Raw genomic sequence first — 13,475 nt, 5'->3', positions numbered from 1 at the left:
TGGCAAGGAGATTGTGACAGAGGGTTATGCTCCACATCCTAGACCTCCACCCCGTCAAGCACCTTACATGATGAGATCTATGCCTGCAGCCCAAGGGAGACCTAACCCAAGGGAACAAGGGGCAGCACATGACATCTGTCCGCAAACTCCTGAGCATGTAGTATCTTTCACTCAGGAGCAGAGAACTCACAACACCTATCCTAGACTCAAAACACCAGGAATAGTTCATGGTTTTTCTGCTGCAGCTCCTCGGGATTACTATAAGTAGTCCATTGCTCTTAAAAATCAGCGATCCATAGATTTTTATCTCTACAGGAAGAATGAGGGCATTGAGTACAACTTTTGGTGTGACTTTCATAAGAACTTCTATCTGTCAGTGATTCTAAGAACTTGTAAACCGCCAATTGTACCCATGAAGTATATTGATTGGAAATACTTTGAGGACATGAATGACTCAGTTGTGAATGAAGTGATAGCCAAATGCAGAGATTTTGGATTGAGAGAGATTATGGCATTTAAATACAACTGGAACACTGAGATTTTCTGTCAGTTCTATGCCTCATACTACTACAGGGCTAGTGACAACACCGTTCATTGGACCACCGAGGGAGAGCACTATTTCATTGATTACATGACCTTCTCTCGCTTGCTTGGTCTTGGTTCCAAGGATGAGAAATGTGATCCCATTCATGTTGAGAGGAAACTCAAGCCTGACAGATGCCCCTTCATGTTCTATAATCATGTGGTTGCATGGGAAGGAGAGACCAAGAACCTGCTACCATATTACTACTATGCAAATTTCATGCTCAGGTGGACCATTGACCCAAAGAAAGGAGACTCTGGATCACTTCATGTCTTTGCAGTAAATCTCATGAACCGGTTTGCTCCTGGGGGAAGGCCCTTCAATGTCTTTGATTACATTTGGAATGAACTAAGGAGGGTTATGGATGATTCAAGGAAGCATCTCCCCTATGCACCATATATCATGTATATGATAGAGAGGGTCACCAAGATCACATTTCCAAAGGATGTCAAGCATGAGTCACTCCATATCCGCTCTCGTGATGCTGATGCACCTCCATCTTCCACTAGGCATCGGGGTTCTTCTAGCTCTGCTCCCATGATGGATGATCCTCCCATTCAACCTTCACATCGCACACCCTCTGATGCTCCCGGTTCTTCTCACCGGCGTGGCAATGTTTCTATGATCAAGAGGGTTCTTCGCTCCAACTTTTGCATGTGTAAAACCATGGTCAAGGAAGTGAATGACAATAGGAAGGATATTACAGAAATCAAGGGACATTTGGGTCTGCCATGTGATACTTATCACGAGCTTCCAGAGTTTGATGATCCATTTGCAGAATGGGATGCTCGTGATGCACAAGCTCATGGTGACCCTACTCCTAGTGCTCCTGCTTCAGCGACTCGTGCTGCTTCACGCCGCTCTCGTCGTGCCCGTGGCGATAATGAAGACACTGAGGAAGACATCCCGCAGGACTATCATGAGCACAATGATGATGATGAGGACGACGACATCGAGGAGGAGGACGACGAGTAGTTATATTTGTTGTTTCTGTTCATTTCCTTTTTGGTGTCTTGATGCCAAAGGGGAGTGAAAGAAATCATTTATGTATCTCGATCATCTTGTATCCAGTTATGTTTCTAGACTTTATTTGTGTAAGACTATGTGGCTTGAGACTTTGAACTTGTAATGTGTGGATCTGTGTGTGCTAGAGATTCAGTTACTGTTAAATTGTCTAGGATATTTGCTAGTGTGACTAAAAATCTGGATGACTTGTGTGTTATTTTCCTCAGTGACAGATTCTCCGGAATGTCCGAACATTTGTCTGGAAACTCCGAAGCTTATGTCACTGATCTTCTTTTATGGTTTCTGGAGTGCATAATCTGTCATGTTGCATCTCACACCTGTTTTTGCTGCACACACATAGGCAACCCACTTATAGTGTTGTGATGTTTATCTCCAAATATGTGCAATTGTTAACTTTTGTCAAAGTCTTGTTGCATTCAATGCATATGCATATGTTAAGGGGGATATTGCATCACAAATTATGTTCTCAAATGATTTATCTATTGTTTCTCACAAGTGTGTTATCATCAATCACCAAAAAGGGGGAGATTGAAAGTACATCTAGACCCGTTTAGTGGGTTTTGGTGAGTTAATGCCACATACTTGTGGTACTAATGGTTTTATTGAGAATCATGAGCAGGTAAGCAAAAGCTAAGTTATGGAAAGATCCACCAAAAAGGAAATGAAGGATATAAGCGGCAACTCATGGAGATTTAATTCTATTTTATATTTTGAAATTGATTTTAGGAATACCGTACTATCAAGAGGGACATGATCTCTACTTGCGTAGAAAAGGTGCTCAAGATGATCTTACAAACCTATGAGAGACACCTTTGCACTTGCACTTCACATGGGATTAGTTTAAAGTGTTTTCTCTGCAGAATGTTTAGAGTATCCAGAAAATCGTTCGGAATGTCCGGAGATTTCTTCGGAATCTCCGGAACCTAAGTGCACAATGGCTAGTTTTGGGGGCTGGGGTATAAATACCCCCTCATACCCCTTCAGTGCTTCTCTCTCCGACCAGTTTCGAGACCTCTCCTGTTTTGAGCTTCCAAGAACCCTAGCTTTTATTCCCCTTTGCCTTCTAGCGAGATTTAGTGAGGGGATTGAAGGGAAATTTGTGGGAGAGCAAGATTGAGTGCTAGTGAGCTGATTTCCCATCTCTTGAGCACCTCTTTCTTCGTCAAGCCAGTGGATTTCGTGTTTGTTACTCTTGGAGCTCCAAGCTCCTAGCCGGCTAGGCGTCACCTGCTGAGCACCCAAGCTTGTGGAGTGCCTCGGGAAGTTTGTACGACTTCAACATCAAGCAAGAGCCCTTAGTGACTTCGGTTGCTAAGGTGAGGCTAGATAGCTCAAGGAGTAAGTGTACTCCTTGGGTGCCTCAACGGAGACGTAGGTTCTTTGGAACCGAACTTCAGTAAACAAATCTCTGAGTACTTGTCTTTGAATCTTGAGATTTGTTGCTGTTCTTGGTTTAAACGCTCTCTCTAGTATTTGCCTTCGATCTACTCATTGGAGAAGATTTGTTTGCAGGTTCCTAGATAAAAGAGTTTGGTTACCTCTTATAAAGCCTGGAAATTTACTCAATCTACTTTTGGTCAAGGTTTGGATAGTCGAGTTCAGATTCAGTTACACTGTTCGGAATCTCCAGAAAAATCTCTGGAATATCCAAACATCTTCGGATATTCCGGACAAATCTCCGGAGACTCCGAAGATTACTGACAGGTTGCATTTTTAGTGTAAATTTTTCAGTCTCGACTATTCACCCGCCCCCCTTTAGTCGACATAAGGGATTCTTTCAGACGGCTGGCAGTCGGCGCACAGGGAGAAGCGGAGGAGCCGGGAAGGTGGGGGTGGGGCTTAGGGAGGACCCGAGACCCGAGAAAGGAGGGTATGCTCACTGCTCATAGAGGAATCGGCAGTCGCAGTTGGGCAACCAATCATCCGGCCTGTCGCCGACGAGCGGCTGTAGGGGAGGGGGCGTGCACCGAGCGCCACGAGGGGGAGGAGGCCGTGGTGCCATGGGCCATGGCGGCGGCAGCCGGTCAATTCGGTAACTGTGGGTATACACGGCGGGTACCTTCGGAGGGGGTGAGAAAAAAAATAGTTTTTGGCGGAAACATGTCCTAACATGCTGTTTTAGTTTTTATGGATCTACACCCCCTCCCACCTCCCTTTCACCTAACAGGCGGGTCCAGTGTGAGAGGTATGATGAGTCCAATTTGAATGAGAAATTTTTTTAATTGTTTTTGATTTTTATAATATAGATGTATGTTTCATGGTTGATGATGGATTGATTGCTAGCTTAAAGAAAATCTATAGTTTATAAATTATTATTATAATAAATTCACTGAACAAAAAATTATAACAGGATTTCCTTATCGTGCGGCAGCCAAGCACTCGTCGCCACGTGCCCCACCTCACTCCGCCGCCCACCACACGCGCGGAGCACGGCAGCCGCTCGCGGTTTGACGCGAGCGCACCCCCGCACTGCGCCGCGCGGACTCGCCCCCGACGTTATCCAACCCCTCCTCACCTGCCCTGCCCACCACCTGCTCATCCCACCCCACCACCACTCCCTGCATGGCCGCCCTTCGCCCGCGCTCAGCCGCCGCCGTAGCTTCCGCGGACCTCCAGCCGGCGGTCCGGCGAGGCGCCTGTCGCGCGTCGGCGGCGGCGTTCCGCTACTACCCCTGCTTCCAACTGCAGGTTCTTGAGCTCGCCTTTGTTTTTTCCCCCGGTTCTTTAACAGCTTAGGTAGGGTGCTGAAATTGAAAGTGGTTTCAGTGAATTCGTGTAGGATCAGGAGGGGTTGTTGCTAGCTTGGGGGCTGGGGCTTATGAACGCTGTGTTTGTATTGTTTGTGTGCTTGGTGCGTTTGGTACATGGAGGTATTAGTGGTTCTTTAGCCTGGGTAGGTTTGATTTAGCCAAGCAGGAGAGGAATACTTAAAATTTTTTGTTGAGATATGGATTTATTGAATTTAGGTGGCTTTAGATATTATCTTGCAAATCGCGTTTACTCCACCACCTCATGTTGGAAAGGCAACCTAGGGTGATTAGATCTTGTTGGGTCGTCCCTCTTATTCTTGTGGCGCGAATGTATTAGAAAAACTAACCGGGACAGTCTAACGGCTTGTAATTGGACCACAGCTCTCTTGTGTAGTTGTGTATTCTTGGAGGAAAAAAGAAGGGCAACTGGTTGACAAACACTTCCTTTTTTAGGTGGGTGAGACCATTTTCTTGGGATCAATTTCCTGTTCAAATGGTATGCTCTTAGACATTAAAGTTAACATTCTTCAAATTGGACCCCAATGATAACTCATGGGCTTTTAATTGCATCTAAGTCATTTCATTAGGACAATGTAATTGTTAAAAGTCTGGGACATCTTTATGCAACCACAGGAGTGTTGCTTATGAGTTGGTGCACCAGGCATCAAATGCTCAGATGTTCAATGCCTATTTACTGCCTTTTCCCAAATAAGTCATTACCCTAGGTAATACCTAAATGAAATTTTTCTATCTAAACTAAGACATTTGAAACACAATAGAGACTCTTCACCTGATTTATGTAACAAAAAAGAATTGTTTCAACTGAATTGTAATGATGACTGTTCGTTCTTTTTGTGTGTGTGGTTAAACAGTATAATTGCTGTAACAGCAGATGTAGCATGCATGTTAAATGTGTTTGGGAATTGTAATACCAATAATGTTTCACTGTGTACATAAAAATTGATTAAAAAGACAAATTAGATCTTACCATAATGCATACATTCTAGTATTTAAACTTTAAATTGCTTTATCTCTTCCACAGTAGTTTTGGTTGAGCCATTTTTTTTTTTGGAATCTGCAACTTTGATTGTTTGATATGCATGTAGTAGCATGAAATGCCTCATTAACTTTAAAATGCAGGGGAATATGTTGAATTGGAGATCCAAATTCGCAACTAAGAAGTTATTGAGTACAGTAGCTTGTGCAAAGCCTGATGATTCTGAATTTGAAAGTGTGGACGCACCACTTGAGCCAGAAACATGGGAAGGGAGTTTTTTGTGTGGTCTGTTGAAGAACCTTCCACACATTTTTCTAGCTGCAGCAGCAAAGCAACTGCAAGAGTTGTCTAACCAAAGAGAAGACACCTTGAACCGCTGGGAACATAGTATTGGTTCTAAAGAGGACTGCCTTCACAGGTTGGTACTTGCTGTCTGATTTAAATGGTAGGAAACACGTACAGGAGTTGTAAATCTTTCTTTTTTGGTACCATTCTAAGCTTACCGCCAGCAGTCATTCTGAGAACAAACAATGATGCTGTTCTGTGAACTTGTAGATATTTTTCATTTGAATGGGTACTTTGTCTTGTATTGGTTATTCACTTACGAATAATAGTTGTTAGATATACCCTCCTTCTGTATGCTACTTGTCTTTTGACAATGAGTATGGCACCTTTAGCAACCACTCAGATAAATTAAGTAATGCTTAAATATAGAGGTTAGGAAACACAATGATATACCATCTTGGTGCTGTATGTTGCAACTGAGAGTCTGAGACTCATATTCAGAGATCAAGATCATGTTACTTGAAGTTTGGTGATGATTAGAATCTGGATCAAGCTGAAACCTGTTGTCTTAGTTGTATGTTGTCTGATTGAGTTATATAATTGTAGACTTATCATGTATATAAAAATAGTAGACCAAATGAAGGGTGTGATAGCATGGACTAAATATATGATTGGTGCGGTATGTTGTGTGTATTATGTGTATTGTATGTACCCTCAATAGTATCATTGCAAGAATCCACGGAATCTAGCTTGCAAATTGCATTAAGGATCATATCAATCAGTGACCTAATATGGTTCAAACAATACATAACCCAAAATGTTCCTAGTGTTTTTACTAAATTGGTGGTTCTGTTGATGTTTTGTATTGTATATGTTTTTTTTATGACTGACTTGTTGGAACCCTGGCAAATAGGAGGATTGCTGAGCTGAAGGAGCAAGAGTGGCAAACAGCTATTGAGGACATCATGTACATGCTGATTGTTTATAAGTTTTTCAAGATTGAAGTTCCAATGGTTCCAAATTTGTCGAAGCTCATCAGCAACAGAAGATTGCAGTTATGGCCGCCAAGGGAGACAGATCTTGAGTCCATTCATGGACCTGAGGTACTAAAACTAATTAGGGAACACTTGACCAGCATTATCAGATGGGTACACAGAAATGGTCCCAAGATCAATCGCTCAACACTTCGCATTAAAAGACTGCAATTTGGTCGGATATATTCTGCTTCAATAATGTATGGATACTTCCTGAAATCTGTCAGCATCAGGCATCATTTGGAGCTGACTCTCACTCGCTCAGAACTTCCTCCTCAAATTCAATATCTGAATGCTCAATTTACAAATAAACAAGAACAAGAAGAGGCTGTTGGAGGCTCTGGAGAAGTGTCATCTTCTTCGAAACCAAGTTCAGTTGTCAACCTGCATGACTTGAAGGGTTACATGATGGGATTTGACCCTAAGACTTTGCAGCTTTGTGCGAAGCTGCGCTCTTGTGAAGCTGCTAATCTCATCGAGAGGCACAGCTGGGCTCTTTTTGGACAGAACATGGAACTCACCCAAGAGAATGATGAAGCGGTTATACTGGACCCTTCGTCCCTAAAAAGACTACTACTTGAAGCCATTGCATTTGGTTCCTTCCTTTGGGATGTTGAAGATTACGTGGACGAGATTTATAAGTTGTCGGATAGGTGAAGAAAGTACTGCAGAAAGCTTCTGCCACCTTGTAGATGTCTGGCGGAAAAAAGAGTCGCGGAAGTTTTTCCTGGAGCCTTGTATATATGACTAGCTGTGTACATGTATAAATGTCTTCATCTCAAATTTGCCTCATTGAGGGGGTGCTTTCGCTATGCCCTACAAATCAATACTAGTGCTTTCTGTATCTCGTAAGTTGCCTTCACATGTCTCCATGGTTTAGATTTCAAAAAGCATCAACTTATTAACATCGAGGACACCTGACATAATTTGGCAGGGCTAAGATAGTAAACATCTTGGACTGCTGCGTACCTAGTCATAGCCAGGGCTATCAGGCATCCCAAGCTTGCTGCACCCAGGCAGGCAACTTGACATCTCGTGACCACATGAGCTGCCAAAAACTCATGATGGCCCCTGATCACAGGGGGGCCAAATTCTGAATTCAGACCCATCAGTTGTCTATCACAAAGTCAGATGTCAAGAGTAAACCTCTATCTGGATTAAAAGTTCTAGCAAAAAATAAATAACCTGATGGTCTTGGTGAAACTTTACAACAACAACATTACATGAAGAACAAAACAGCACTAAGGACGTGTTTAGATTTTTACCCGTAAACGAAAAAAACATCACATCGAATGTTTTGACACATGCATGAAGTACTAAATGAAGTCTATTTACAAAACTTTTTACATGGATGGGCTGTAAATCGCGAGACGAATCTAATGAGCCTACTTAATCTATGATTTACAACAGTGATGCTACAGTAATCATCGGCTAATTATAAATTAATCATGAATTAATTAGCATCATTAGATTCGTCTCGTTATTTACAACTCATCTGTGTAAAAAATTTTATAAAAAACTTCATTTAGTAATTCAAATTAGTAAAATTCCGTCGCAAAAAAAATTTGGGTTCTGTCTGAACACAGCCTAAGCATTTGCAACATCTTCATCTTTCTCCCATGGTAAACACACATCCTCTGCCCACTGCCCTCTTGATATTTCCAGTAACAGGAGGACACAGCGGCAGTTGCCTACAACTGGCTGTCCGGCGCTGCATTTAAGGCCAAGGGCGAGAGAAAGCCATCATGATAAAGAGAACAGCAAAGATCCAGTGCAGAGAGAGAGAGGGAGAGGGAGACTCCATGACACTCTGAACAAGAAACATAGAGAGAGATCCCAGTCAGTCTCCCCCAATGCCGGCTACCACCAAGCTGATCTTGCTCTTCAGAGCATGGGCGGCAGCGTCGCTCCTGCTGATTCTGGTGCTTGCCCTCCATGGGAGGGGAGGCCACTGCGGCGGCCTGAGTTTGGACGCGGAGATGGAGATGGACTCCGAGGCGCACCGGCGGCTGCTGTGGGAGGCGACCACCGGCCGGCGTTACATCAGCTACGACGCGCTGAGGGGCGATGTGGTGCCGTGCTCCAGGACCGGGGTGCCCTACTACAACTGCAGGATCTCAACCACCGCCAACCCCTACACCCGGGGCTGCGAGAGCATCACCAGGTGCAGGGACGCAGGTCCCTAGATGGAGATGGGCGAAACTCCTGCCTGCGAGGGGAGGGAGGGCTCCATCAACTGTAATAATGTGTGTTGCTAATTATGTATGTTATCTCTCTCTCTCTCTCTCTCTCTCTCTCTCTCGTCCTTCCTCCTTTGCTGGAATAGTAGTAAGTGTAGTATGGGAGGATTAATTGATGAGTTTCATGTTTGAGGATGCCCTTACATTTCTTTCTAATCACCTCAAATCTCTGGATCCTACTGTGGAGGTGAATGTGTATATATGTGGCTATGTGAGATTGGACTGGAGCTGAACGGAGGAGCCTGTTACAGTTGCATCCAGTAACAATGCAAGATGATGATGAACAATACTATATTTATATTATACGAATAAAGGGGAAAAAGGAGAGCTAAATTTCTTCCCTCGCTTTACCACTCCGTTCACCTCTACTCGGTTTACTGAGGAATGTAATGTCACATGGGGGATCTGTGATGTTAAAGTTTCGCAGAGAGATTTTGATCGGAAATATGCACCTAATGTCAAAGAGATAAGAAGGTTTGAGAAATAAATATTTTTTTAAGAAAAAGATTCGGGAATTTCAGCAATAAATTAATAATGACCTACAATGTTGTTGGAAAAAGGAGGAATTTTTGGTAAATAAAGCGAAAGCATGACTTCATTTTTCCTAATGTGCTGTGCTGAACGAACCACACGAGGAAATGTCAGCGTCGTGCCTTTCAGCATAGCTGCGACTGAAAATGCATGCTGTGCTGTATTCAGCTACCCATCGCTTCTTCATTCAGAGCTCAAGTGGATCCACCGACACCAACCTGCAGGTTTTTTTTTCCTTTTATTTTTGGCTTTATTTTTTAACTGCCAAGAGCACGCCCGGTTGGGCCCGGGTCCTTGACAGGAAATTGACTGTTATATGCAGCCGGCAGTACGAGTATATAGGTCAATTATAGACATCAGTTCTTGTGCATGCGGGCTTTTTTTTTTTTTGATACTCTGAGCATGCCGACATTGGGCAGTTCTCGCCAAATATCCTCGTTTGCAGTTAGCTGCTGCCCCAAATTCATGTTTACACTGGCCTCTGCAAGTTTTAGCAACTGTCATAGAAAGTGTAGTGTTTCGAACAGAAGGTTTGTGATTTTTTTTTGGCTTATTTATTCTGCAATCTGTGACCACGGCAACGCGAACGCTCCCCTGGGGCACTGATTCCGTGCATCCCCTGATCATGGCGTCTCAGAGTCAAGATCCCCGATCCCGCCGAGACAGCAGAGACGCGGCCAGCGTACGGCAGGTCAAAGGAGCCATCATCACTACGGCAACCGGTAATTCACTGTATCTAAGAGTTTGCAGTGCGCACATCATCGGGCACACGTCGAAGAGAGCTTAGCCGTGGGCCAAATATAGAACACACGGCCAAAATAAAGCACACGGCGAAAGGAGGTTTCGCCGTGTGCTCTAACCTCAGCACACGGCGAAAGGAGGTTTCGCCGTGTGCACTAACCTCAGCACACAGCGAAACGATTTTTTTTGCCGTGTGCCACAGACCGGCACACGGCAAAGATAGCGCCACGTGGCCCGACATTCACGGCTGGTCAACGCCGTCATATTTTGTCGTGTGCCTCCGTTAGGCACACGGCGAATCGACCTCTTTGCCGTGTGCCACATGGAGGCACACGGCAAACATAGCGCCACGTGGCCCGACGTTAACGGCCGGTCGACGCCGTCATATTTTGCCGTGTGCCCCCGTTAGGTACATGGCGAATCGACCTCTTTGCCGTGTGCCACATGGAGGCACACGACAAACATTAAAGTTTGCCGTGTGCCACTACCTTGGTACACGGCAAAATAAACAAAATGCTACGAACTTACTAACAATCGAACTTGTGGCTTAGAGTTTTATAAATTCCATAAAATCGAAACGTAGTATGAAAATTATGAAATTTGTCAAGCGGTCATAATATCATGCAAGGAGGCAATGGTAAAATTTTGATTGCATTTCTCATTTTTTTTGACAAACACTGTTTAACAAACTTGAGTTTCTCCGAAAAAGATCTATATAGTTTCTAAGATTGCAGTTACGTCTGTACGCGAAATGATGTTCAAATTATAATTTGTGTTTCAATTTTTTTCTATAGATAATAAACCACACGAAGTAGTTCATGTTCAATTATGGCAATTTTTTGGACTTGTTTGCCATTTTTTGAATTTTTTAGTAATATTAGAATTTAGGTGAAAATAATGAAATTGAGCTATGTATGCATAAAATAATGAAAAATTTTCAAAGAAGCATTTCATATGCAATGTTTAGAGAGTTTGGTAATATTTTTCAATATACATTTCATTAAATTTAGTGAAACATGTTTTAAAAACAAATTAGTTGACTACATGAAATAACAGAAATTCATTTTCCAGTAGTTGCCGTGTGTTTAGGTTTAGGCACACGGCGAAATTTCTTTGTTTGCCGTGTGCTAAGATCTGTGGCACACGGCAAAGATGAATTTCAAAACAAAAAAAGAAACAGCTCAAAATCCCCGTGAAAATCGTACGGTACCTTCCATTCATACCAAGAATCCAACGTCTGTTCATGACCGAGGATTCAGCACAACAGATGAGATGGCACAAAAACGGCAAACGCTACCATCCTGAGAAGATGATACATCCATCCGATGGTGAAGCATGGAAACATTTTGACAGGCGTCACACAATGAAAGCTCTGGAGGCTCGAAATGTACGTGTTGCGTTGGCAACAGATGGATTCAATCCTTATAGAATGACGGCTGCCCCGTACAGTTGTTGGCCCGTGTTTGTTATCCCCCTCAACCTCCCCCATGGAGTTATCTTTCAACGGCAGAATATATTCTTGTCGTTGATAATTCCTAGATATCCGGGGGATAATATGAGTGTGTATATGGAGCCTCTTATTGATGATTTGCTCCATGCTTGGGAGGAAGGTGTATGGACATATGACCGAGCTACAAAGACAAACTTCAAAATGCGAGTGTGGTACATGTACTCCCTGCATGACTTGCCAGCGTATGCGATATTCTGCGGCTGGTGTGTGCACGGGAAGTTCCCTTGCCCAGTATGCAAGGCAGCTATGAGGTTCATCTGGTTGGCGAAGGGTGGCAAGTATTCTTCGTTCGACAAGGACCGACAATTTCTCCCTATTGACCATCCATTACGACATGACATCAAGAACTTTACAAAAGGTGTCGTGGTTGATGAACCTCCACCGTAGATGATGTCAGGTGTCGCGGTCCGTGAGTGGTTACAGTCGCTGAGGGTTAAAGAAGGTGGTGGTTTTGTGGGTTATGGCGAAGAACATGCCTGGACTCAGAAGTCGGGCCTGTGGAGGCTCCCCTACATGGATGATCTTCTTCTTCCTCATAACATTGATATGATGCACTCGGAAAAAAATATTGCTGAGGCACTCTGGGGTACAATCATGGACATTCTTGATAAAACAAAGGACAATGTTAAGGCCCAAGTGGATCATGCTAGTTTATGCGATAGACCAAAACTGAATATTCCGCCACCCAAAGATGGTAAGAAATGGAAAAAGCCTGCAGCTGAATTCGTCCTGAAGAAGCACCAAAGGAAAGAAGTACTAGAATGGTTCCAGACTTTAATGTTCCCCGATGGGTATGCAGCGAATCTAAGGAGAGGGGTGAACTTATCTACTATGCGAATCAATGGGCTGAAGAGTCATGACTACCACATATGGATTGAGCGGCTTCTTCCGGTGATGGTTCGAGGCTATCTCACTGACCATGTCTGGCAAGTGCTGGTGGAGTTAAGCAATTTCTTCCGCCAGCTATGTGCTAAGGAGTTGTCTCGGGCTGTAGTTGAACAAATGGAAAAATTGGCCCCGGTGTTGCTTTGTAAGTTGGAGAAAATCTTTCCACCCGGCTTCTTCAATCCGATGCAGCATATGATTTTGCACCTCCCGTATTAGGCACGGATGGGGGCCTGTTCAGGGACGTTGGTGCTACTCGATTGAGAGACAACAAAAAATCCTTCGAACCAAATGCAAAAAAAATGCAAAATAGAAGCTTCCATTGCAGAAGCATACATTCTGGATGAGGTCTCGAACTACACAACAAAATACTATAGTGAAATCCTTCCAAGCGTGCACAATCCACTCACTCGTTACAATGAAGCCGAAAATGAAACGAACCTCAGCCTATTCAAAGGGCAACTTGGAAGTGCAAGTGGTGCGATTCCTAAGGCCTTGCTCAATGAAGAGTTGCGCACTATCATGATGTATGTGTTGACGAACCTAGTGGAAGTCGATCCGTATATATAGTAAGTTCTCAACAAATTATTTCCTCGAGTATTAACGATTCTACATCCAACCCCCTTTACCTCTCGTTTATATAGGGAATTTACTCAACAATTCTAGCGTTGCCGAAAAGATCCAACCCCACAGGAAGTTGATGTCCTTCTTAAATCCGGTGCGGGACAAAGAGCCCCCGATTTCATTTCTTGGTTCAAGCACAAGGTATAACGAACCATCATGCTTGTTAGACATTTGAAGTTTCTTATCCGTGCGAATAGTATGACAAATCATCATGCTTCTACCTGCAGGCCCAAAATGATGCGTCTATGTGTCCCGAGTTGAGACAGGTT

The 13,475-nt window shown here is 43.6% G+C and overlaps 2 protein-coding genes across 4 annotated transcripts; both read left to right on the top strand.

Annotated features, from left to right (window-relative positions):
• Positions 1-4,045: 4,045 nt before the first annotated feature.
• Positions 4,046-7,519, top strand: LOC120644302 (UV-B-induced protein At3g17800, chloroplastic-like). Of its 3 annotated transcripts, none has more exons than XM_039920908.1 (3): positions 4,046-4,297; positions 5,500-5,774; positions 6,555-7,519. In XM_039920908.1, the coding sequence occupies exons 1-3, from the start codon at positions 4,172-4,174 to the stop codon at positions 7,330-7,332; spliced, it is 1,179 nt and encodes a 392-aa protein (XP_039776842.1). In that variant the 5' UTR covers positions 4,046-4,171; the 3' UTR covers positions 7,333-7,519. The 3 variants fall into 3 exon arrangements, with proteins under 3 accessions (XP_039776842.1, XP_039776844.1, XP_039776843.1); XM_039920910.1 differs by having other exon boundaries at positions 4,108-4,812; XM_039920909.1 differs by lacking the exon at positions 4,046-4,297 and adding an exon at positions 4,322-4,855.
• Positions 7,520-8,381: 862 nt separating this feature from the next.
• Positions 8,382-9,171, top strand: LOC120644301 (rapid alkalinization factor 23-like). Its single transcript, XM_039920907.1, has one exon. The coding sequence runs from the start codon at positions 8,529-8,531 to the stop codon at positions 8,859-8,861; it is 333 nt and encodes a 110-aa protein (XP_039776841.1). The 5' UTR covers positions 8,382-8,528; the 3' UTR covers positions 8,862-9,171.
• Positions 9,172-13,475: the final 4,304 nt, after the last annotated feature.

The sequence above is a fragment of the Panicum virgatum genome, chromosome 8K (genome assembly GCF_016808335.1).
Source record: "Panicum virgatum strain AP13 chromosome 8K, P.virgatum_v5, whole genome shotgun sequence".
In the NCBI taxonomy this organism is placed as follows: domain Eukaryota; kingdom Viridiplantae; phylum Streptophyta; class Magnoliopsida; order Poales; family Poaceae; genus Panicum; species Panicum virgatum.
The sequence above is the reverse complement of the archived record's forward strand: the minus strand, read 5'-3'. Positions and strand labels throughout refer to the sequence as shown.

What these genes read in the sequence shown, in the direction of transcription:
- LOC120644302 (XM_039920908.1), top strand. Translation starts at nt 4,172, where the DNA reads ATGGCCGCCCTTCGCCCGCGCTCAGCCGCCGCCGTAGCTTCCGCGGAC. An exon ending in ACCCCTGCTTCCAACTGCAG is followed by an intron (nt 4,298 to 5,499) that starts GTTCTTGAGCTC and finishes TTTAAAATGCAG; the next exon opens with GGGAATATGTTGAATTGGAG. An exon ending in AAAGAGGACTGCCTTCACAG is followed by an intron (nt 5,775 to 6,554) that starts GTTGGTACTTGC and finishes CCTGGCAAATAG; the next exon opens with GAGGATTGCTGAGCTGAAGG.
- LOC120644301 (XM_039920907.1), top strand. Translation starts at nt 8,529, where the DNA reads ATGCCGGCTACCACCAAGCTGATCTTGCTCTTCAGAGCATGGGCGGCA.